The sequence below is a fragment of the Hippocampus zosterae genome, chromosome 9 (assembly GCF_025434085.1).
Source record: "Hippocampus zosterae strain Florida chromosome 9, ASM2543408v3, whole genome shotgun sequence".
NCBI lineage: Eukaryota > Metazoa > Chordata > Actinopteri > Syngnathiformes > Syngnathidae > Hippocampus > Hippocampus zosterae.
This window is the reverse complement of record NC_067459.1, coordinates 25,352,768-25,378,617: the sequence shown is the minus strand read 5'-3', so window position 1 is coordinate 25,378,617 and position 25,850 is coordinate 25,352,768. Positions and strand designations below refer to the sequence as shown.

Here is a 25,850-nt window from a genome sequence, read left to right as displayed (position 1 = left end):
AAAAACGGTTGCGGGGAACAGGGGGGAAACAGTGTGATGTCCACACTCACCACTGGGTGGCACTGTGACACTGCAGCAAAGCGGCCTTCGTCATCCAGATATGATTGAAACTGGAAAGGTCAGCTTCGCTCTCAGTGCTCACTCTTTGTGATTTGAAAGGTCATTGAATACAACTTTATTGTCAAATGTGCTGTTCATATGTGTAACATACAGCACAGATGAAATTTCTTCCCTCTCAGCATAAATCATGATGTGAAGGTAAATTGTAAATAGTACTGCGATTTATCCATTTGTGTTCATATTGTATTTAATTGAAAGATGTTTGTTGTTTTTTTTTCTCTTCTTCTTTCTACATACATTCTTGCTGCTGGAGGCTGTAAATTTCCCCATTGTGGGACAAATAAAGGATATCTATTTTATCTTAAAACAAGAGGAGCCGCTGCGGGTGTATGCGCCGCCATCAAAAGAAAAGTTAACAAGTTATCGTTCGCAAGCAGGAGACAATCTGATGTAACATTTATGTTCCACAAATCATATTAATCGTTTATCAGACTTTGGCTCACACTCAAGTTTTCCGATTCTAACCAAGGGTGAACATGTCAGGATTCTTTTTCCTCAATTTAATCAGCAATTTATTCCCAGCAGTGTTATAACATTTCTCACAATTGCAGATGTTGTCAAGACGTCTCCTGTGACTAAATGTCACAAAGTGTTCATGTCTCACACAGATGTTGGATTGGGGCCACTGTATCGGCTCCTGAAATCAAATGTGCCGCAGACCATATGAGAACAGATCCATATTTCTGTCAGACACCACGTTCCGACCACATAGGGCAAGATTGCCAAGCATGTTTGTGCATATATTTACTCTGATGGAGCTCCTCGGTCTTCATTGAACCACAGCGGAGGTTGGGAGAGATGCCGCCAAGGGGTTCGTTCATATTATGGACGGGCATGCTCCAAAAACCCACATACCGGACATGGAAATTCTACCCTGCTCCTCCTTTTCTATTAGATGTGCATGGTGTCAATTGATCCCCCCCATAAATCAGTTTTTACCCACTGAAGAGTTTTCATTTTGAGAGAAACGGGCAACCGGAGTTATTGATCCATCTGCAGAAAACAATGGCTTCATGGCAGCAAAGATGAAACTACTCGTTTGCCGACCTCATAAGAAAAATAATACATGATGCAGCACAGAAATTTGGCAGAGTATTGCTTGGACTTTTGTGCTCCTTCCTGCACCATACAAATGGCAAGATTCAATTTTCATTTTGCATGCTGAAAATCCATCCATCCCTCCATTTCTGATCCGCTTCTCCTCACGAGGATCGTGGGGCCTATCCCAGCTGTCTTTGGGCAGTAGGCGGGGTACACCCTGAACTGGTTGCTAGCCAATCGCAGGGCAAGGGACAATTTAGAGCGTCCCATCAACCTACCACGCATGTTTTTGGAATGTGGGAGGAAAGCGCAGTACCCGGAGCAAACCCACGCAGGCACTGACGGGGAAAACATGCAAACACACTTGTGACCCGAATGAGGCTAAGCGGTAATAGATAGCTGGAAAGACAAAGGTGGAGGTGAGCGGTTTTTCCCCTCAGCTCATCTGGTTGCTGTGAAAACGCGATAGCACAGCGCACAAAATCCAACCGTGGCTGAATTCATCTCAGGAATCAATAACAGGCATCATCGGAGCCTTTGGCAGCAGAACAAGAATGCGCCACGATTGCTTTGTCTTGTCGGTTATCAATCCATCTCCAGAGCAACGGATCAATACGCTCGAGGCGGCTCATATTTCATTGACAGCACAGCACTGTTGAAGCGCGAGAGGGGCCAAGTGTGAAAAAGAATGAGAAGACGGCCTTATGACAGGATTTTACCCAAGTCTTTATGGGTGCTTCAAGTCCTGCGGAGCAGAATGAAGTTCAATGCAACCAAAGGTGAAGAATACTCGTTTTGGGTGGCGTGATGGCGTTTTGCGGCAGAGGTTTGTGCAGGGCAGCTTGACAGCTTGTCGATTCGGGGAATTTATAATGAATGTTCTTTTTTTTCCTCATCTTTATCTTCGCCCCCCTTTCTCCTTTCTCACTGTCACCTTCGGCTCTTCCTTTTCAGAATCCTCTCTCGGCTCCCTTCTGGTCTCCCTCCCTGTCACAGACCCTTGTAGCCCATCACCCCGAGGGCAAAAGCAAAGATTAAATTTGAAAGGCGCTTAGTTGCGTCTCTGCCCGCTCCTGCTGTTGTGGCGGCCTCATGATGCAAAATGTCCGAGTGCCTAATGAGCACCAGTTTTGTTCCGCCCAAGTTGGTCTCATGAATAATCTCACCGTGTCAGAATCAAGATGTGCGCATCTCTGAACTCGCACGTGGCTGTCATTACAGATGGCGCTTGCCGGTACGTGTGAATAAATCCCACTGATGCTCAAGGTTGTCTCATAAGGCAACTCATCTATCCGATTTGCATCTGGCATTTTAAGATTAAGAAAACCTTTATTAGTCTCGCATTGGAGAAATTCCAGATTCACAGCAGCAAAGTTATGAAAGGAAGAAGTAGAACAACAAAAAAATAGGAGCTGCTGGAAAGGCAGCCACTCTCGCGGCGCCATTTTGAAGTCGAAATAACAAAAATAACACAAGACAACACATAGGACAGAGACAGTCGTGCAATCTTCACCACTTTTCTGCATACACTTTGTTGTCTGAAGCAGTTCTAGATGAAAGAGGAGAGGATCAAAGTGTCCTTTCACCAGTGGATCAGAGACATCATGCTGAAAAATGTGCACACGTCTGCTACAAGCAAAGTTTTGAAAGCAAACACGAAGCTGTAGCGTCCATTGACGAAAAGAGATTAGTTCACTTCTCCTGTCCCACGTAATCCGCTTCAAACTCCAAGCCGCGACTCCCAGCTCCAAATCCGCATCGGCACTCCGCGCCATTTCTTCAGTTGCGCACCCGCATGCAGAGAGACGAGAGAAAGCCGAAGAAAAGAGTTCAAATGCTAAGCTCACACTCTTTTTCTGGCAGCTGCGATAGCCGCGTTTGCACAAAATGGGGCGTGTCTTGATGTTTTGGTCATTTTTTTTTTTAAGATCTCCGAACGTTATATAGGTCGTCTCAAATGCACACTACGGTTTCGCCCTGGGTCTGCCACGTATGTCGGGAACAATAAAAACGAAACGTGCTTTCACACCAATCACACCAGAAAAAGTCGCTACATTTGTCGCTCGAGGCTTTTTTGGAAAAGAGTCGCGAGAGGGGTCCGAAAACTCGCTAAAGAGAGCGAGAACGTCACCAAGTTGCATGGCAACACCGCTGGCAGAGGCCCCGGTCTGCATTCACCCGTCTAAGTCATGTCAACGTTTGACTCAGTAGCTGATCCGCACAGACACGGCCATGCTTGCGCATTGAAACAAAGCTGGCAAACTGTCAACCCGTGCGCTCCGCGTTACCACAACTCTTGGAGTATGGCTGCTTGGGTTTCTCCCCAGCTCCCCACGTTGGGACTTAATCCTCCACGCTTTGCCCTTCAGTTGTTCAAAGACAGCCTGCGGGGCTGGAATTGCCCTTTGCCGACTTGTGGCTGACAGTGAATCATTTTCCCTCTCCTTCGCTCCTTTTTATCTCGGAGATCATATTCTGACTGGGTCGAGATCAATGGCGCTCCCCGCAAATCTGCGCAGAGTACGGGTGCTTCTTATTAACCTTACAAAGGGGTGACGGATCACGCCTTTGAATTACATTTGGGAACTCCAGCTGCAAGAAAAAGGATGTGAACCCTTTCGAATGACCTTGACTTTATGCATGAATTGGGCATTCGGCGTGATTCCATCCCAACACAACAGCAGACAGCATACCACACAAACAGTGAGTGATGCGTTTCTTTGTTACTTATGGGCAAAGGCAAGGAATGCGTCCAGGGCAAGATGTGGAGAGGGATGACAGCCGGTCCAGAAATAAAGACGACTGAAGTGAGAGAAGAAGACAGGAGATTTGACCCGTTCCTGTATGATTGCTACTCACCAATGGATGAACAAACAGCTGTTGGGGAAACTGCAGTTGTTGGTATACATTCAAAAAGTCAGCTGGCAGGAAAGGCTAGTGATGTCATGAAGACTGCCAAAGCAGGATTACAATTTCGGCATCCCGGTGCCGTCATGCTGGTCAGTAGAGACTTTGAGTCACGTTCCAGTCATCTACCGTTAACTTCATGTCATGTAGCAAGGTGGTGGCGGACCCCAAAGAGCAGGCAGGAGGGAGGAGCAAGTTGTACTTGATGAATTGTATTAAAATGTAGAGAAAACAAAATCCAAAGAACAAAACGAATCCAAAGTAACAAAACCGTGGCAGAAGCTAAAAAATCAATAAGAGAAACATGACCGAAACAAACCTGACAGGAACAAACAGCAACAAACAAACATGACAGTAGCCAAGAGCAAACAGCAACAATGACATGTTCATCCCAGGGGTGTCAATCAGGTGTGTTGCAACAGGGAGACTTGGAAAACATGCAGGACAGCAGCCCTCCAGGACCTGATTCTCTATTAAAAAAAAAACATTGTGACCCTTTGTCAGTTTCAATATTAAAACTAATATTTAACTAAATTTAAAATCATACTATCACCCTTTGTTTGTTTAAAAATACACTTTATATCACTTTGATAAAGCCAAGAACACGATCCGAGGAGACTGACCTATAGCTGACTGTTAAGCGTCACGTGACTGTTACGTCATTTCGTAAACGGAAGTCGTTGTGCCAACATGGCGGCGCCCTTGGCGGGCGTGTTTTGTGTGTACTGTCAAACGTGAGCAGGTCTTCGCAAATTGCTGGTTTATGAGGCGAATGATAGGAATCACTGAAAGCGGATCATGGAGAGACGCGAGTTCATCGCATCCCTTGTGGTATGAACTGCGCTCGACTTCTCATTTTGACACCATTCACTCGGACGTCATTACTTTACCGGCCAAACTATAACATGATTGAACCGAATCTGATTGCAGACTGGAAGTTTCAGCTACCGAAACAACGCGGATATTGTTGTTTTACAGTGGTGTACTGTGTGTGCATCTTTGGAGCTCGTTGCAAGTAACTAGAATTGTATTAGTTAAGATTTCAATAACATTTTCGGATAGGATCACATTTAACGGCGGATCAAGAACGACCAGTTGCGAACTGGGATTCAAAGACACATACAGACATGTTGACAAGTTAAACGGGACCCGACATTCCAATTCTGTTTCATGCGAACACGACAGACACTCCTTACCCCGAGGCCCTGCACTGCAAGGCAAGGTAAAGTGTATATTACGAAAAAAAAACTTTTTTTCTTGCTGTGCCCACCTTGGCCTCTTCTAATGCTAACAATGCCAGTACAGTAATAACGACTCCTCGCGATAAGATGGCAATATGTCGAAAACGAAGTTCATGTATTGAAATATACATCGTCCTTCATTCGTTTTGTTGCGTATTTAGGTATACGTTAACAGCAACTGGCTTGTCGAGAAAGCATGCTCAGGGAGGGCAGAAAAAAATATATAATATTCATTTTACATGATCAAACATTCATTGCGCGGCAGTATTTTGCCCCTCTGTGTGCTGACACAGACACGGGGGACATATATGTGTTTTATTCTTCAGAAAGACCTCGACCGATCAAAATAAATGTGAGGAACCCCACTAGGATCTGACTGGTCCTGTACTGAATGTATTGCCAGCCTTGGTAAGATGAGGGCAGAATAGTAGCGCCCCTTTGAGCCTGCGGGTATTTCAGCCCTTGTATGGCCTGCCACGAATACCGAGACAGACCGTGCGGCAAGATGTGAATAGGGAGGAAAAACGGCCAAACTCCCAGAGAGCACGAACGTAGCCTGAACGGTGCTTCTGCCACCCAGGCCGGAGGGTGCGCCGGGATGTGCGTGGATCTTACCCTTTTCCCGTTGGACACCATGAAGACCAGACTGCAGAGCCAGCAAGGCTTCTACGGGGCCGGGGGCTTCCGGGGCATCTATGCAGGGGTCCCGTCAGCTGCACTCGGCTCCTTTCCTAGTGGTAAGACAACAAGTACTGTATTGTTCTGTTGACAGATGAGAGATCACTCTGGCTTCCAAGCCTGCATTAAAACTGGACCATGCACTTATTTTCCCCTACATGAAATGCATATTTTCCAATCTGCAGGCTGCCCACTGTGCAGCCTGCAGATTGGAAAATACCCCCCACGAATCCCCCCAAAAAATAAGTGTGTGTGTATGTGCGTGTGTGTAGGCGCACATGTGTGTGTGTTTTACTGTTTTTGTTGTTTTGAATTGAGAGATGAATGTGTGTGAATAATATATATAAAATATTCATTCATTCATTCATCTTCCGAGCCGCTTGATCCTCACTAGGGTCGCGGGGGGTGCTGGTGCCTATCCCAGCTGTCTTTGGGCAGTAGGCGGGGAACACCCTGGATCAGTTGCCAGCCAATCGCAGGGCACACAGAGACGAACAACCATCCACGCTCACATTCACACCTAGGGACAATTTAGAGCGTCCAATCAGCCTGCCATGCATGTTTTTGGAATGTGGGAGGAAACCGGAGCACCCGGAGAAAACCCACGCAGGCCCGGGGAGAACATGCAAACTCCACACAGGGAGGCCGGAGCTGGAATCGAACCCGGTACCTCTGCACTGTGAAGCCGACGTGCTAACCACTGGACTACCGGGCCGCCTATATAAAATATATATATATATACACACACACACACACACACACACACCCACAAACGGCTATGCAATGTCAAACTGCGAATATATGGGGGCCACTGTACCAATAGGAGTTTAAAAATGAAATTGAAGAGAATTTTCTTATGCTGCACAACTAACCGAAGGTAGCCTGACACGCCGAGCAATTCCCCCCCCCCCCCCCCCCCCCCCCCTATAAGTGCAATATACACACCAGTACAATCCATTCGCGGGTAGTGAGGTGAATCGAGTGACCGTGTCGGGGTTGACCATTTGACTCCAAGGTCTGTGCGGCTTTGCTCATTTTCAGCGGCTGCCTTCTTTGTCACCTACGACTGCGCAAAGTCCCTCCTGGGTTCTGGCGGAGTGCTCAAAGAACCGCCGGCGGCTTCGCTCTCACACATGCTCGCGGCCTCCTTGGGTGAAACGGTGAGTGCGACTCTGCCGCCTTTTGTCTCCCCACTGTCGTGATTGTCTCCGCGGGTGTGAAATTGCGTGGCTCTCGGCTTTTGGGTCCAGCTGCGTGTGTTGCCCGGGCTTCCTTTTGGGCCATCCCAAGAGTATTCACTTCTCCCGCTGGGTGAAAAAGATCTCGTTGACTAATTTACTGTGCCGTCTCCGAGACCCCCAGACTCTCCGGTGAGTGAAACCTTGGAGCGGTGTAATTTCCTCTGCCCATCGTTTCCCAGTCCTACTCGATGGAGAGGGATAGGTGATACAAAAAAGCCCCCCCCCCCTTACACCCCCACCCCAGCGATACCACAGTGCAAGGTTTTCTGTATTCATGGCTTTTAGATGGATGTAGGTAATTTACCCAAGTTTTGCATGCATACGAAATGGGCTTCATTCCCTGCGGGTCTGCGTCCCTCCGGTGCATTCACACTGTTGACTCTCACATTGGTGCAAACGCAGTCGGAGCGATCGTTGCAACAGAGACATCACTGCCCGCAGTTGATCCCCGTCAAAAATGCACTTGGTTTCAACTTTTGGTTGATGGCTCAAGCCGGATAAGTGCGGAAAGGTGAGGCCGAGTTTGTTCCTGGCTTTTAACCCATTTCCCGCTGTTCTGGATTTGAGCACATCAAACAGATTGAAATCCTCCACACGGAGCGCAGCGCTTTCTCTAGCTCACTGGAGTCTGGCTTCTGCATGCCTTGTCTTCAAAGAGAGTAATCTTCGGGCTTGGCCGCGAAAAGACAACCTCGCCGCTCGGTGGTATCCAAGGTCTAAATGTTGGCGCGGTGATGCAATCGCAATCGCAGCCGCATCTCATCTCTTGAGTCTTCATTATTGGTGTGTTTTGAAATGTTCGCACTGATCGCCTGTTGCAAGGGTGGCGGCCGGATGAGATTGAGCCGGGGGGGCGTTTGATGCAAGCAATCATTAACGTGTCGGCGGAACAAGTGATCGGCTGCGTTTGATTCAAATTTCATAACTCGGGAACGCATCCTCAAATCTAAATTCAACGTGCTCAGTGTTCATTTGGCTGTTAGAAACGAATTCCTGAATGCCATCAAAGGATTCGGGAATGAGCGTTGAAGTTTGCGTGTGTGCACTGAGAGGGTGAGAGAAGCATGCGATTGTTTAGAGCAACATGTCCAAAGTCCGGCCCGCGGGCCAAATCTGGCCCACGGTCGAATTTCATCCGGCCCTCGGCCCCTGTCATAAAATCAGTGCCGTCTGGCCCGAGGGGTGGGCGCAATGGAACACGTGTTGCATTGACTGAAGTCTCGTAGACTGGTGAGTGATGTTTCATAGAGTACTGCTTCCCTCTAGTGGCTAAATGAGTAATAGCATTCACTAAATGAGTAATAGCATTTAGACACTAGAGGGCATCACTCACGAGTTAACAAGACATCACTCCGTGTTTATATTGACTGATATGTCATATTTCAAATTCCTGTTTCAAATGAAGCAAAAGAAATTCTTAAGATTGTTGAAATTAAAATAAAAATGGAAATGTGAAACAGACTGGCTTACTCAAATTTGTTGAACAATATTGTTGTTCAATGTAAAGAATGTCAGCCAAGGTCGGCCCCCCCGACATTTTACCACATAAAATCTGGCCCCCTTGGCAAAAAGTTTGGACACCCCTGGTTTAGAGGGCACATCGGTTTGGACGCACCTTCTCATTTTGAACACTTGGCAAGTCCAAGCATTTGAGCATTTATCAATATGTCCCATATCCTTTGATGTCGTTTGTGGCCGTCATAATAATTCCCACGGAAACCTATGTGATACGTCAACAAAAGTATGTGGCTGCTCTCCGACAAAGTCATGGGGAGAAGCTTGCGGGGATTCAAACGGTGTCAGAAATGGGCTCTCGGCAAGCTGCGGTGTCCTGGTGACGCTGGGCCGCTCCCGTATAGAACGCGCAAGATGATGGCGGCTGCCAGGCCCAAGCAGGCTGTTATCCGGCCATTAGATCCGATTTATCTTCATTCCCATTCGCCCGCCGTCTGGTGTGAAAGCTCATTTGTCAAAGGCAGGCGGCCTTCTCTGGCATCTTTTCGCCCCTGCAGCCTCGCTGTCCCCTTTGTCTTACCTCTCACGTCTGTGGGAGGCTGCACCAGAAAATATCTTCTGCGCTCGTCGACGGTAAAAACCGGCAGCTCCTTGAAGATGCCGCTGAGAAAGAATCCACGCTTGCCTCGCAGCGCCGGCCGCGCTCGGCGAGTTATTGGCTGTTGTTTCAAAGTTGAGAGGCATGCGGTGTCCTCATAACGTGTCTTTTTCTTCATGTCCCCCCCTCCCCCCCCCCCCCCCGTCTTATTTGTCCATTCTTGTGTGTGTTATTGTATCTTTTATGGATTTAATAGATGAGGCTGCCAGAGGTCATAAGAAAGAAATGGAGCTTTATGCTTGCCATATTAATGACATTTTTTTGCATCAGAAAGTCAGTTCAATTTACCTGCAAATTCACATACGTTTTCCCTGAATATTCTGCCTTTTTTAAAACTCAATGAAGAAAAAAAAAATATATACATATACACACACCCTACTGTAATTTGCTATCAGATACGGTTCGTTTTTCCCCTCTTGTCAAGGGCAAAGTACATGTTGAGCTATGACATTCATCTTGTCTACTTATAACTTTAATTATAAGTAATTATAATTAATAAAATTAACTGTTATTAATTAATTTAAATAATTAATTAAAATTATTAAATTAAATTAATAAACTGTCAGGCTAATGAATAAAAAATAACAATCATAATAATAATAATAATAATAAAATGATGTGAAGGAAATTGTAAATAGCACTGAGATTTATCCATTGTGTTCATATTGCATTTAATTGAAAGATGTTTGTTGTATTTTTTTTCTCTTTCTTCTTTCTACATACATTCTTGCTGCTGGAGGCTGTAAATTTCCCCAGTGTGGGACGAATAAAGGATATCTTATCTTATTAGGTTTAAATTTTCTTCCCCCCCTTCCCCCCAGCCTGTTGCCTTACTTTTATTTAATTTTGGGTGAAGAGAAAAACTTATCTGGTTGACATTTTCGGCTGTCGCTTCCGATGACGCGATAGCCGAAACTGTCAGCCAAGTAAGAGTTTTTTTTCCTCTTCACCGAAAAAAAAAAGAAACCTTAAATCGAATTTTTAGGTGCATGTGTCTTGTTTTATTGCGTCATGTTCAGCCCAAGAAGGAAAAGTTTTGATCATCGTTTTCCATGTTTGTGCATACATTGGAAATTTAATTTGTGCCTTACTGCAGCAGTCTGGAGGTGAAAGGGCTCACATTTTACTTTGGGAAAATATCACCATAAAGGAATCTTAAAAAAAAAAAAAACGTCCATCCCTAAGTTAATTCTCAATTGTTCTGCCCGTCAGTGTACGTCTCTGACTACCCGACCAAAGCGAGGGAGGAGGCTTAATTGAGACAAATGCTGCTGACGTCCTGTGACTACTTCTCCACGCGGTGGCGCTCTTGCTCCACGGTGGAAAGAGTCAGCGCCTGACTTGAGTGGCCTTTCGTGCCCGGCTGCCGCAGCGCCGCATGACCCAAACAATAAAAGAATGACATTTCGATTTGAGACGATTGTCACGCGACAACTGTTCAAGTCTTGTTTGCGGTCGCACGCTCCTCACGCCACTTCTCGCCCGCGTTTCCCAATCACCTTTTTGTCAGGGTGACGATGACTCCGCGTGACCCGACGCCTCGACCTGCCGTTGGTCGAGCCTTGCATTTCCTCTCCTCGAATCTCTTCTTCCATCCTGTAGGTGGCGTGTCTGATCCGGGTGCCCACAGAGGTGGTGAAGCAAAGGACGCAAGCGTCTCCTTCATCCGGCACATACCGCATACTTGTGGTGGCCCTCAGGGAAGAGGTACAACCGCCGAGGCGCTTTTTATTGTAGTGAATTTTTTTTTTTGCTCAGTCCACGAAGCAATCCAATATTTTGAACGCTGCCCCGCATTCGTCCAAGAAAATGCTCAACTATCCATAAGGGCCGCGGACTAATGATCTCCTGAGCGTGTGATGTTTTTTTTTTTTTCAATTGGAAAATTTTGTTCCAAGTGAAGCTGAGCAAGTTTTCAGTCACATTGCTTTTCTGTCTGATTGAACAGGGTGTCCCAGGCTTGTACCGAGGATTTGGCAGTACCGTTCTCAGAGAGGTAGGATGAGTTCTCCTCTCTCATTCCGAATGTTTACGTTGAGGGCAAATATGTAGCGCTGTCAGGACTCTCTTTCCTGATGTGTTTTTTTTTTTTTTACTTCTTCCTTGCTTTTTAATTTAGCGGTTTTAGCATTCTATTTGGAATGAAATGAACGCTAACATGTTTGTTTCAACTGCTGATTTGCTAAACTGGTTCACCTAGACCAGGGGTGTCCAAACTTTTTGCCAAGGGGGCCAGATTTTATGTGGTAAAATGTCGGGGGGGCCGACCTTGGCTGACATTCTTTATATTGATCAACAATATTGTTCAACAAATTTTAGTAAGCCAGTCTGTTTCACATTTCCATTTTTATTTTAATTTCAACAATCTTAAGAATTTCTTTTGGTTCATTTGAAACAGGAATTTGAAATGTGACATATCAGTCAATATAAACACAGAGTGATGTCTTGTTAACTCGTGAGTGATGCCCCCTAGTGTCTAAATGCTATTACTCACTTAGTGAATGCTATTACTCATTTAGCCACTAGAGGGAAGCAGTACTCTATGAAACATCACTCACCAGTCTACGAGACCTCAGTCAATGCAACACGTGTTCCATTGCGCCCAACCTGCGGGCCAGACGGCACTGATTTTATGACGGGGGCCGAGGGCCGGATGAAATTTGACCGCGGGCCGGATTTGGCCCGCGGGCCGGACTTTGGACATGATTGACCTAGACGGTTTCCTCCTTGTGATGGAAGTCACATCAGATCCCACACAATTTTTGTTGCGTTTGGTCCGACCTAGGTCAAGTGTTGGAAGTCCTACGTTCCCCGTTCTCTTTTTCCAAAAGTATCGTAAACAAATGTGTATGTATGAAAATAAGATTGGATCGTTCCAAGTTTGGAAAACTACAAAAAACGGCATCAACCGAAAGAGATCTCGCAACGGCACGGCAGTGGTTACAAGGTGAGGAGAAAAAAAAAGCCAAAAACTGACTGCAATTTTGGAACTGACGTGCCAATTTCAGTTTTAAAAAGCATAAGCACTTTGACCTCAAAACGCGAACGACAACAAAATGATGACAACTCATTTGAACCGGCCCGTATGGTTGTTTGGTGCATGATTTTCTTGAGTCTAAAAATGGCGCGGTAAAATCTCTCCAAGTTGATTTTCGCTCCAGCTATACTCGAGTGTATACACAGAAAATAAGGGAAGACATAAAGTACATGAAGGTGACACTTGCCGTTCTGTTTTTCTTACTGGGGGGGGGGTTTGGAAGGTGGCGTCATGGAGTCCGCTCCGTTGTGTGGGCCTGTACTTATTTTCTACCTCACTAAACTGATGTTATTCACGCAAATTCCATCTGGACAGCTGGGGGGGGGGGCCGGGACAACAAGACACTGTGATTTCTCGAAGGGACTCCGAATAAATGAATACATTTGTAGCCTGGTGCACGACCTGCGCGCATACTAACACGGGCAGATGAATCGCAGCGGCGGCAGCAGGGATCTGTGGCGCAGCAACAGCAAAGGATCCCGGCCGCGCCGCGATTGGCTTTGACGCTTGTCGGGGAGGTAATGCGTTTTCTCTCTGCCCCCCTTTCGCAAGCCACACTCTCTCCCTCTCCTTTAGCCAAGCGACTCCGTCAAGAGAAGTTTGTTTAGGTGCCACGGCCTGCCGCTTTTCTTTTCTTGCCCGCCAGCGAATTGGGGTCCAGCCTGCGCTATCTCGTCATTCCGTAGCCTTCACCAGAACTTCTTGGTGCCACATTAGGGGCTGACGCAAGCGGGTGGAGCACAGGGATGGGGCTTGAACCGTATATACAATTCTCCTCCTCACAATTCCTCGTTCAAGAGATGGCAGAAGGTGGAGAGCAAAGAAGATGAGAAGAAACAATCACAGAAAATAAACAACCGCAATGGATGGCAAATGCAGACGTGACGGCGACGATGCCCACCACGAAGTAAAAATAAATCCATCACTCAAGAAATCATGTCAACCTTAGACTCCACCCCGCCACAAAGTTTTGTGAAGATTGGCGGACGACCGGTCGTGTTTGTATTTTTGTGTTTTTGTTCCAAAACCAACCAACCGACAAGGAAAAGAAAACTATGAAGTCGTTGGAAGTCATTCGGCACGATGAGTGAATTAGAACGGACCCAAGGTCGATGTATTTGTATTACCTTGTTGTACCACTAGGGGGTAGACGAAGCTCGCTCATTCATTCATACATTGGCGTCACTCTTCGCGACTATTCCCCCCTCCCTACCCCCACGCCAGCTCATCACACCTCAGTCAGCTACTACAATATAGCCGTGCCCCCAGTTTTTCATCTCAAGCTCTGTAAGCTGAGGTTCAATTTGCTCGAAACCGTCGCAATTTGAAATGGCATAATGAGTCGGAGATGAGCTATTAGGCGCTTTATTGGCATCGTGGCTATCCCGACCGCGGCTCTAAGTGAAACTGACAGTCTGAGGCACCTTGAACCCCCAGTCGATTGACTTTTGAGTGCGCTCGCTCCGCACGATCCAGTTGGCAAAACACGGCAAGACGATGCACCGAGACCAAGTGTTCACTCGCTACCTTGTTCACTTCTTGGCCAGATTACGTTTGAGGTCACAAATTGCTCACAGCTATTTGTGGGTTCTACGGGTTGAACCCGTAGAATGCGCCCCGAGTGATTGCAAAGCATGAAAATGTGAGCAGAGTTTGCAGAGTGCAGTTGAGCCACTAATAATTCACCATCAGATGAAAGCAGCAATCGATCGTGTCGCATTTGCGAGTAGCAAAGATGCTAACGATGCTAATTTCGGAACGGAACTTGAAAAACATTGAGGTCTACATGATGATGCCTATTTTATTATTCTCGATTGTTGCATTTCTTAGTCGTTCTCCGTGTTCTTTTATTTGATTCTACCTTTGTTGTACAGTAGAACAAGACCGTTTGGAAGGAATGAAAACAAATCCATGCTAATGTTACATCTTTGTTGTTAGGAGCACCTGCTGGTCATTCAAACCGGCATTTTAAAAGCGGTTGCCGGTCTGCCGTCAAGCGCTGACACTTGAGCAGAGTGTGATCATCCACGCGCTTCCTTCTGGCTTGTATTTCTTAACCAGAACAATTTCAGCACCGAAAGCGGTGTTGCCCAAGACTTTTTGCTGGCAGAGGCGCAGGATTAGGCTGCCCCGCACACGTGTGCTCTGCATGGTGCAGATTTGGCTCTGCAAGAATGTGCATGACTGTTCTGGACAAGGCATTTGACGGCTTTGCCCCTGAGACCCATGCATCACGCTGACGTCAAGCTCCATTTATCATTGAAGCCTTTGTAAAGCAGCAAGTGTCTGGGTCTTAAGCGTTGCGGACCCCCCCGCCCCCTTTTTTTTTTCTGTTGTGTGTTTTGGCAAAACTAAACACAAATGTTACTTCTGTCGTTTTTGCAACCACCTCCCACATGTTCACATGATTGTTGGGGACCTTAACCTTCAGACTTTTGAGGCTTGGGGGTTCTATTTTCTTCCCGCCAGCTTTGTTGTGCAGAGAATCTCTTGGCGCCTCGCATGTGTTTTCAATCGTGTCTAGGAAGAGAGTCGTAGTCGGTGGCGGGTGTTCACTGTTGGGAAGTCATCGGTTTAGAACAGGCGTGTCCAAACTCCGGCCCGCGGGCCAAATCCGGCCCGCGGTCGAATTTCATCCGGCCCTCTGCCCCTGTCATAAAATCGGTGCCGTCTGGCCCGCAGGTTGGGCGCAATGGAACACGTGTTGCATTGACTGAGGTCTCGTAGACTGGTGAGTGATGTTTCATAGAGTACTGCTTCCCTCTAGTGGCTAAATGAGTAATAGCATTCACTAAATGAGTAATAGCATTTAGACACTAGAGGGCATCACAGAAACAGACTGGCTTACTAAAATTTGTTGAACAATATTGTTGTTCAATGTAAAGAATGTCAGCCAAGGTCGGCCCCCCGACATTTTACCACATAAAATCTGGCCCCCTTGGCAAAAAGTTTGGACACCCCTGGTTTAGAATGAAGGAAACGTGGCCGGCAGCAGATTGTGGATGCCCTGTCAAAGGAAATTGCTTGCCCTGATCGTTTCGGAATTTCGTGCCAGCAAACCAGATCAAAGGTGATCCATAATGCCCTCGACAGCAATCTGCAAAAAAAAAAAAAAGTACGCCTGTTCTATTTGAGTTTAGTCGACGTTGGAACATGATCCAAAGGATCGCACTTTTGCCGCCTATCCATGAAATATCTTGTGAGATACGGCACCCGACTTGTATGCAAATCCGCTCGGAGACAGAAACGCCGTTTTGCATCTACGGTTGAAATTCAAAATATTTGAAATCTCTTATACCAACAACCGCTTTTCTACGACAGGTTTGACCTGTTTTGCGCGGTTGGCAACGGGGGAGACGCCTTGCCTTTGTAAATTGCCGTCGTTTTGTCTGTCGCGTTAAAGGGTCAAATCATTTTAAGAGGAATATCGCGAGGTTGATTGGAGTCTCCGTCGAAGCGCTTTGCTCAACTTGGGCTCGGCGATCCGTGCTCGGTTTTTGCTCCTCCCATGTCAGTTTGGAGGAACGCCGGCTCCTCAGTTGCACGCTAATGGCTGAGTCATGAGTCTTGGCCCAAGGCTACATTGGTGTGATGTCATGTTTTTGAATGTGTTGATCAAGTCGAATCACATTGATTTCTATCGCCCTTAATCACAAACCGCCTCAAAGGGCCTCGCATGCCCACCATTGACAAACACTAACCGCATCCCCTGACTTCAACCCCCAGGAGAGCAAAGAAAAAAAAAAAAGAAAAAACCCAGCTCCCTTGTCACCTCGTTTGCCTCCCAACAAGTCCTCATTTGTTGTGAGTAAGACTGGCCCAGGTTGACATTTGCGGCGATGAAGCGGCTCGAGGCGAATGGGGGTCGCTCGTTTGATTGGCTTGCAGGAGACGCGCCGCTTCAACTTAAACGCGCGCAGGGTGCAGCCTTTGGCGTTCAAGACTGTCAGGTGGAATTCTTCAGCGAGTAGCGCAGTCAAACACGTTCCAGTTTGTACAGCTGGACGGGCTCCCGTGAGTGATTGCCTATCGCTGGAGGCTGAACACTGCTCGCAGAAGGGCCCCTCGCTCATTCTGTTGGAGGCATGACCTCCAGCTCATCCAGCACAAATTTGCTTCGGCAGAAAGCGCTCGCTTTCGATGCATTATGAATTTGTTATTACATCCTCTCTCTCGTCCTAATGAAGTGAGAGGCTAAACGGTTCATTAAAGCACCCCTATCTTGTCTGTTCCAGAGGTATTCTAAATCTTTTGCAATGCTTTCATTCTTAGATTTTTGCCACGGTTGGTGCTCAACGCCGTGACAAACCTTTCATGGATGCCATACTAACTTCATGCAGGATGCACTAAACACCCCGGTGTAGTTTTTTTAATAACTAGAATTTTTTTTTTTTGTACGGTCAGTGTATTCTCACTCGTTTAACATGTCTGTGTAAGCTTGAACATGGGGGTGCCCAAAACACGTCCTGTGAATCTGTTTCTATTGTTGACTGTATCACCTTTCATCACATCACAAATCTGTTTAGCAAACAGTCAGTCCATCGGCCTACTTTGCTGACACACCGTAGATGGTATGTGGTTGCGTCAGTGTGCGTGTGTGTGTGTGTGTGTGTGTCTGCCATGTGTACAGTGGATTTTTCAAGTCAACACACTCGGGTTCAAATGCAAGGTTTTTGTGGTATTAAAAAAAAAGGAAGCAAAAAAATTATATATAACTTTGTCCACCATTGGTGTTAGCTATCTAGTAATCTGGTCAACTCAACAGAAATCCCCCCCCCCCCCCAAATATTTTTGACAGAAGTGCAAAGGTAAGTAAGCTGTTTTCGAAATGTCCCTGAAGGCAACACCTCACATAGATCGATCCAATGTAGTAAGATAGCGGGCTGGCTAGCTACATCGAGAGCGGGCTAGCTGGCTGTCCAGTTAGATGTGTAGCTAGCTAGCCACCTAGCTAGCCAGCTGTTTATGGAGCTAGCTAGACAGCTAGCTAGCCATCTGTTTATGTAGCTAGCTAGACAGCTATCTAGCCAGCTGTTTATGTAGCTAGCTAGCCACCTAGCTAGCCAGCTCTTTATGGAGCTAGCTAGACAGCTAGCTAGCCAGCTGTTTATGTAACTAGCTAGACAGCTTATCTATGTGAGGTGTCCAAAAACGGCAATTACAGTAAGCCGTTATTTCACATGACCTTCAGCCAACCGAGCAACCAATCAGTCAGTCAATCTATGCTCGTATCGGCATGGTAAATGGTGGCAGTTTGTGAGTTTGTCCCGACTCATTTGACATATTTGAATGTGATTGGTTAATTGTGAACACCGTTTAGACAAGGATGTGCACAGCTGCCACGTCACATTTTCTCAGCTGTTTATTTTCACCTGCCTTCTCTAAAAAGTCAATACAAACTCTTTTTGGACAGGTTCCATCTTTTTTCTATACAGGAAAAAAATGGCATTTGAACAGGGATGTCCAGACTTTCATTTAGTTTTTTTTTTGTGTTTGTGCGTGCCTGCGTGTGTGCATTCTTTGCAAGAGAATCCATCATGTTGTATAAGAAATGTGAACTTGAATGCGAATTGCTCTTCTCGTGACCCGTATTCATCCGACTGTTTGAAAATGGCCGCCGCTGACGGCTTTCCCATGTGACTAACATCTGGATTTTTTTCGAAAACATTGCACGGCGTGTTCCTTCTTCTCTTTCGACACATTAATATCGAGATCTTTCACTGATAGTCGGCGCTATTTGAGAATGTACTGTATATTTCGTCATTGCGCTCAGTTCGTGGTAATTTCCGGCAAGCTTTGTGACATGACCCAACATCGCAGATTATTTTACGTGCTGCTTTGTCTAAATTCTCAGACTTAGTTTATCCCCGTGTGGAAAAGTTGGCTCGCGCTCCAGTTTGGAAAATGCCGAGCATGATGATGCAATCGCAAAAGGACTTTGTGCACCTACACGCATCGCGCCGGCAGAACTGTGATCTTCACTCTCAGTCAGCCCGAGATTATTTTTCGAATCCAATTTAAGAAATTGAATTTGAAATTCTTAATGCCTTCTAAATCACGATTCCACAAGCGAGGGCTTTTTGGACATTTTGACAGATGGCTTAGCAGTGGTCATCGGGGTATCAAGTGCTAACATGGGATCCAGCTGCATTCTCCAGCTCATGAATCATTTGCTCCACATCTGGTGGCAGGCAAGTGTGGAAGAGACTCGGCTCAGCACATTCTTCTTTCTGATCTGTTTTCAAGCTTTTGACTTTCTTCGATGGGCTACAGCGCGACCGCTCTTGTTCAGTGTCGGACATCGACGCTAGCGCCATTCGTAGCTCTTTTGTCTGATGGCAACGATTTTGTATGGCTTGACAGTGTCTGGGGGGAAAAAAAAATACTAAAAAGGACGTGTCATGATTGTAATGATACTTGTACAATATGTTCCTTCCTTTTTGGGATATTTTTTGAGGTGTCTCATCTTTCGTTTGCAGTTCCACACGACGGTAAACTAAAAGCACACAAACTATGAGGCCGAGCGTCCATGTTTTTTGAGAAGTGTATAAAGCAGGTGTCACCAACATTTTTGAGGGTGAGAGCAACTTCATGTGTACCGATTGTGTGAAGGGCTACCAAATTGATACACGTCTGAAATAACATATTTGTCCAAAATACCTTCAATAATATGAGGATGTGTTATTTTTAATACTTGATGATTTAAATTGTCAGACTTTGATCGTGTTTCGAAATGTCTCACAGTACTGCCAATGTTTGCATTTTTAAATCATAATTTCTACTAGCAAATCACAATGTCCAGGCACTGGCGGGCTACTCAAGTGGTCTTCACGGGCTACCTGGTGCCCGCGGGCACCATGTTGGTGACCACTGGTATAAAGTATTATTTTCAGGGCTAGCTCATTTTGTCGCTCCAATGAAGCAACAGCCTAAACTGTCAACCACATAAGAGTTTTTCCTCTTTGCCTCCCCCTCTACCCCACTCCCCCCCCCCCCCCCCCCTCCAAAAAAGGCCATTGTCTGGGGAAAAAAAAAGAACCCGTAAACCCAATTAGTACACAAGATGAACGTCGTCAGTGCACATTTTGTGGCTGGCGACAGACACCCCCCCCCCCCCCACCCCCAATCCGTAACATACTGGTCAACCAGACACAGTTGAGAGCCTTGGTTACAACATACTGTCTGAATTATACATCCTTCTTAATTTGGGGGGCTGCTCAATGGTAGCAACCGGTAGAGAGACTTTTATAGAGTCTTTAAAAACAAAAAGACACCCCCCCACCCACCCACCCCCCAAGAATTATTTACGGTTGAGATCTGTGGCAAAAAGAAAGATGACTATCATCCCGCCTCTACTTGTACATTTTGTCGACTTATTTCCGTGCCGTCATCCATCATCTTGCCTGGCTGCGCTTTTAAAAGCTCATCAGTATGCGCGAGCTGCAAGACGACCTATTAAAAGTCTTTTGTCAAATTGCGGCCAACTGGCTTGTCCTCCGATCAGGCTCATGCGGAATATCTTTTGACATGTGTTTTTCTGCCCTCCGCCGCGCGCTTAAAGACCCGTGACAGGCCCAAGCCTCTCGGAATACTAATAAAGAGCCCGCTAATACGCTTGGCGAGGACGCTTAGCGCGCGCAAACACAACACAACCTGGAGTGGTGTCAGCACAGGCACACAAAAAAATGGGGTGGGGTTCCGACAGCACTTTACCGGCGCTCTTCTGATTTTCTTGGATAACAAAAAAATCCACCGCAAAACGTTTGAAGTTAACGTGTATGCGATACAGCCGCGCGAACAAGGAACTGTTGGCGCACAGTCATTGGACTCGCCTTATCGGACGCATTCTTTTTACTCATTTCACCGCCTCCGGCACAGGGCGGGCGCGTCGGGGCGGAGGACCTGTAAAAAAGGTTTGGGGGAGCCGGGCTAGCCATGCCAGAGTAGAGTGATGAGCCACTCCGACGAGTTCCGGGCGAGAGGCGAGCGACTGGAGACGCTTGACGGAGGATGGGCTGACCCCCGAGTCAAGCGCGTAGCAGACATCCCGCGCCGAGACCGAGGCACGAATGACTGTTTCTTGGCAAAGCTCCATTTTCCTCTCGGCGCTCCGAGAGCAGATGTTGCCGAGGCACTTAAAAAAATTTTTTTTTTTTTTTGACGATGTCCAGGTTGACTGTTTGTATGAGGTCAACTCGCCTTGGACCAAGTGTTGAATTAGCTCATGAAATGGCATGAAAACGCACCGGTGTCGCCGTATTCTGCTCAAACAGATTGCGGCCGATCGGTAGCCTCGTTACTGCCATCCAACGCTAAAAATCACGTCAAATCAAAAGTTTTTTTGTTTTTTTTTTCCTCTCTGGCTGAATTTTTCCTTTTTTGCTTTCTTTCCCCCGGCCCTCAACGTGGCCTCTTCAAAGATGAGCCTCTTGGATTTGAAACGTTACCGCACATGTGAAGGATTCCTTTGCCGTTGTGTTTTTCAGATCCCCTTCTCTCTGGTGCAGTTTCCGCTTTGGGAGTATTTCAAGGTACGTCTGACGTCCTGACGTTTATGTTGCTGGAGAGCGCATGAGCGCGGCCATATTTCGCACTCTCCTTCATTTCCTGTAATCATGTCCGCTGATCAATACACGGCAGTGACGTGGAAAATCTTAAATCTAAAATCGTGAACCTTAGCGGCAGCCAAAAGACGGATTGTTCCGTCCCGGTTTCATGGCTTCCTCACCTGCCACTGTCCAAATCAAGCCTTGTGAAAATGTGTGTGTGTGTGTGTGTGTGTGTGTCGCTCTCTCTCTGACCCCCCCCCCCCCCCCCTGAATTTTCTTGTGAAACTCAATTTTATTTCATGTGCTCTCTCACCTGCGCGGTGACCCCTCTCCCCTTTAAGTGCGCGTCTCTGGACACATTAAAAAAAGCGGCTTCTCTTTGAAAAAAAAACGGCCTTTTGTTGGGGGGGGGGGGGGTGACATCATGTCTCAAGGGGCACCAGAGGCGGACGGTTAAACATTCCATCAATGTTAGGGGCTAATGGCTCAGCTAATTTGCGCAATCGCCCGCACATCTGTGTGTGCGTGCGCGGCTTGGATTTTGCTGTCCACAAGTGTGCCTTTGTCCCTCTTTTGGCGGGGGGGGGGGGCATCTGCGCCCATGACTGCGAGCTCTCCTGAGTGTTTGACTGGAGCCTCAAGATGAGAAGGGGCTTTACTTGGAGCATTGAATCGACGGCCCAGGGGCCCTTTTATAGACCACAACGTGACCCCCCCCCCCCCCCCCAAAAAAAAGCCTAAAAATGACATTTGACATCGTTAGTAAGAAGGGAGGTTGTCAGAAAGATAGATGCCTTGACTACTAATACATTTGTGCTAATACTGTGGAGCCTTCCTCGATATTCGAAGATCGAGATCAAGCTTTTGTGTTTGAAAGAGCGCTTGTCCAAATATTTGAGGGGGGGGGGGGTCCAGTCATGTTTTCCAAACGCTGGATCTCGCGACCGACCGCTTTTCTCTTTCTCACGCGGCCTTTCCGATTCCTCTTTTGCAGACTCGGTGGTCAGAGAGACGAGGCGAGCCGCTCCACTCTTGGCAGGCCGCGCTGTGCGGAGCTTTTGCAGGTGCTGAGGATTACGGCCGCGAGGGGGGGGCGGGGGGGACGCCGCCAGCCGCGCGGCTGCCGACACGCGCGGCGCCGTATTTGGCGCAGAGACAAAAACCCATCGCGCTGCGGTCGACGCGTATTGTCGTCAGGGGTGGGGGCAAACGTCCGCCGAGCGGCCACATCAGACTCGATGGGCCGCTTTCAGCCCCGATGAGTATCGGGGGAGGTGAGGGGCAAATTTCCGGATTCTCTTCCCGTCTGGCGTGCTTTTTAAATTCCTGTTCCCGCAACAGTTTTGCCATTCTTCGCGTTCGGAACCATGAGGAATATTTGCATGTATAGAATTCCTTCTCGGAAAGTTGAGAAGTTGCAGAGGCCAGCAGGCGACGGGGGCGCCGTCGTCGAGGGAGGCCCGGCTAGCTCGCGTTGTGTCGAGACACCAGAGTGAAAATACCCGGATATCATTCCTCATAGGACACACGCCCGTCTCAGGTCGTCACGGGATTATGCGGGTGTATTGCTCGAGGGAGGAATGAGTCAGTTGGATTCCAAGTGCGTCTGTTTTTTTTTTTTTTTTTGTAGCCCCCAACAGAGGGGCTCCCAGATGGATCATATCATCACCATGACGACGCTTGGGCGTTTATGGCCGCTTTAATATATGGCTGCGAACCCCGCCTTTCACGCGGCTGCGCCGGAGTAACGTTTGTGTATCGCCGCAGGTGCGGTGGCGGCCCTGGTTACGACTCCTCTTGATGTGGCAAAGACCAGGATTATGCTGGCAAAGGTACACCCCCCCACCCCGAATCCCAAACTCTATTGTGTAAATAAGAAGCACTAGACTGTAGGCGTCTGCGCGTTTGGCCGGGCAAATGGCCAACCGGGCTGCGAAAGGGCGCGTGGAGGAAGACCAAAGGGCGTCGCCCGTTTTAGCTCTCGCCACGCGCGCTCCGTCGTCACGTGGCCTTCCTCTCTCCGTCTCTCCTAGGCCGGGTCAAGTGCGGCGAGCGGCAACATCCCGCTGGTGCTTTGTGACGTGTGGAAGAGTCGAGGCCTTACGGGGTGAGTGGGCCGGGGCCTTTTTATCGCAAATGCCATCCAAATCGAAAAAAAAAATCCCTTCTGACATCACGAGTCACCTCACAAAAGAAAGGTTCGAAATAGTCGGAGACTGCGCACTCCACCAGTTTCTGTCAACAATTGGGAAGACCCGAGGCAAAGTCAACTGCGCCACGGGCAAATCGGCCGTCTCCAGGGATGACTTGGTGTCCCTACGAGTGCAAATGTGAATGGAAATGTTCAAAAAGTTGGACTTTTTGGAGATTATTTCATTTTTTGTTTGACCTCGGCATTTTACTTTTGGAAATTGATGATCCATTAGGCCCGGTAGTCCAGTGGTTAGCACGTGGGCTTCACAGTGCAGAGGTACCGGGTTCGATTCCAGCTCCGGCCTCCCTGTGTGGAGTTTGCATGTTCTCCCCAGGCCTGCGTGGGTTTTCTCCGGGTGCTCCGGTTTCCTCCCACATTCCAAAAAAACATGCGTGGCAGGCTGATTGGACGCTCTAAATTGTCCCTAGGTGTGAGTGTGAGCGTGGATGGTTGTTCGTCTCTGTGTGCCCTGTGATTGGCTGGCGACCGATTCAGGGTGTCCCCCGCCTACTGCCCGGAGACAGCTGGGATAGGCTCCAGCACCCCCCGCGACCCTAGTGAGGATTAAGCGGTTAGGAAGATGAATGAATGAAAAAAATTGATGATCCATTGCGCGAAAGGCCACCTTCAGAGGCGTCGTAGCGGCCATTTTCCTTTCCGCGCAACCGATCGTGATTTCAAGGTTTTGACTCGTCGAACGCGTCCTTTTGTCGGCAGGCTGTTCGCGGGCAGCATACCGAGGATGGCCTTCATCAGCGCGGGCGGTTTCATTTTCCTGGGAGCCTACGAGAAAGTCCGCCGCACTTTGCTGTCCTAAGCGTGCGACCCACCGCCTGCGTCCGGGAGCAGCCGTCGGCGAGCAGCCGTCGGCGGAGCGCTCGCGGCCGCCCGGGCCTCCCGCACGACTGCTGTCCAGATAGAAACCAGAAGACGAGAGCCGTTTACTGCCAATACTGTGAAGGACTTCAGGTTTTGACGTGAGAAGCTCAGCAATTTCGTTTTGGCTAATAAGTCTTTTAACGCGGTGAACTTCATTTGACCCGCTCCAACTTTAGAATGCGCGTCCTGCGCAATGTTTTCGTACTTTTTGCGCAACCGGCAAGATCTCTTGCGGCAGAATTCGCAACGGGCGGAGTCGTACGTTTCACCGGTTTATTTCTTCTTAAGAGCAGAAAAGATAGTTGAACAAAAAGTTGCGAAACGTTGAAGCAATCAAACATATGGAGGTCAAATGAAGCTCAAATTTGGGGTCAAATTTGGAGGTCAAATGAAGCGTGCCCCCCCCGGGCCGCCCGCGACACATTCCTGTTGGGGGGAAATCAGCCACGTATGGAAATATATGCGTGCATGCACTTGTGTTTGAAGATCAAGGTCTTTGGTTCCATGAATTGATGACCCCCCACCCCCCCAAACCAGCAGGCCATGGGATCTGGGCCGCGTGACTCAAAGCAAAATGCGATCGCGTTGAGAGAAACGAGCGGGACTCCAGCCGCTAAAGCCAAATGGGATTTTATTTGACACTTCATCAGCATGGCGGAACACGTTAGCATTTTGAACGCCGACATTCGTTTGCGTTGGAATAAATTAACCGTGCGCCGTTCGTCCCTTTTCCCCCGCGACGCTAACGGGTTACCGCTGCCATCCCGGGGCCGTGCGTGACCCCTCGTTTACCTTGACGGGGTCTCGGTTCAGATAAAAGACGCAACTTGCCTCTATGCCCGAAAGCTGCGGCGACTTTTTGCCGACTCGGGCCTTCAGAGCCGCTCGCGCTTCTTGTTTTGAGAAACGGCATTCCGGCTGCCCGCCAAGGGAGCTCGCAAGCGCTTTTGTTGGCGGCGACCCTTCGCCATTCAGACATCATCGCCACCAAAAAGGCTCGTCCTTCATACAACATCCAGCGCTCATCAAAGTCGTCGAATAATCATTTGGCTGCGACCGCTTGGGAGAAAAAACATTCAAGTGCAATCAAGTGTTGTGTTTGCAACAGTGTACCAGTGTCTCTCAATAAAAGCTCTCGTCCGCCAGCTATTTTCTTTGACCGTGCAATAAGGCACCGCAGCCGCTGACTGAGGGCTGTTTTTCGTTTCCTTTGTCCTCTGAACAAAAATAAAATAGCGTCACTCCTTTGTCATGCACATCAATCCAAATGCTCTTTTGGAAAAGATCCATCTTGTGTACAGTCTCAAGTCCCTGCACATTCACAAACTGTCCGTGGCTCCCGACAGTGCCGTGAAAACGTATTTGCCCGCCACTCAAATTCGCACTTTTTTTTTTTTGCATCGTTTAACAAAATGAAGATCAAACACACGAAAGGTTAGCCAAACATAAAATGGTGATTGGTCAATCCACAAGGGGGATGGGAATACATTCATTCATCTTCCGAGCCGCTTGATCCTCACTAGGGTCGCGGGGGGTGCTGGAGCCCATCCCAGCTGTCTTCGGGCAGTAGGCGGGGGACACCCTGAATCGGTTGCCAGCCAATCGCAGGGCACACAGAGACGAAAAACCATTCGCACTCACACTCACACTCCCACCTAGGGACAATTTAGAGCGTCCAATCAGCCTGCCATGCATGTTTTGGGAATGTGGGAGGAAACCGGAGCACCCGGAGAAAACCCACGCAGGCCCGGGGAGAACATGCAAACTCCACACAGGGAGGCCGGAGCTGGAATCGAACCCGGTACCTCTGCACTGTGAAGCCCACGTGCTAACCACTGGACTACCGGGCC

General features: G+C 47.9%; 1 protein-coding gene across 1 annotated transcript; it reads left to right on the top strand.

Moving 5' to 3' along the window:
• Nucleotides 1–4,730: 4,730 nt before the first annotated feature.
• Nucleotides 4,731–24,208, top strand: slc25a26 (solute carrier family 25 member 26). The gene is made up of 10 exons (XM_052076472.1): nt 4,731–4,899; nt 5,890–6,046; nt 7,029–7,147; nt 10,944–11,048; nt 11,290–11,337; nt 20,865–20,909; nt 21,922–21,991; nt 22,695–22,759; nt 22,961–23,034; nt 23,839–24,208. Exons 1-10 carry the CDS (start codon nt 4,867–4,869, stop codon nt 23,936–23,938), a joined length of 816 nt encoding a protein of 271 aa, XP_051932432.1. The 5' UTR covers nt 4,731–4,866; the 3' UTR covers nt 23,939–24,208.
• The last annotated feature ends 1,642 nt before the right edge of the window (nt 24,209–25,850 follow it).

Coding starts and splice junctions, on each gene's coding strand:
- slc25a26 (XM_052076472.1), top strand. CDS start 4,867: ATGGAGAGACGCGAGTTCATCGCATCCCTTGTG. Junction 11,049..11,289: donor TGGTGGCCCTCAGGGAAGAG/GTACAACCGCCG, acceptor CTGATTGAACAG/GGTGTCCCAGGCTTGTACCG. Junction 11,338..20,864: donor GCAGTACCGTTCTCAGAGAG/GTAGGATGAGTT, acceptor TGTGTTTTTCAG/ATCCCCTTCTCTCTGGTGCA.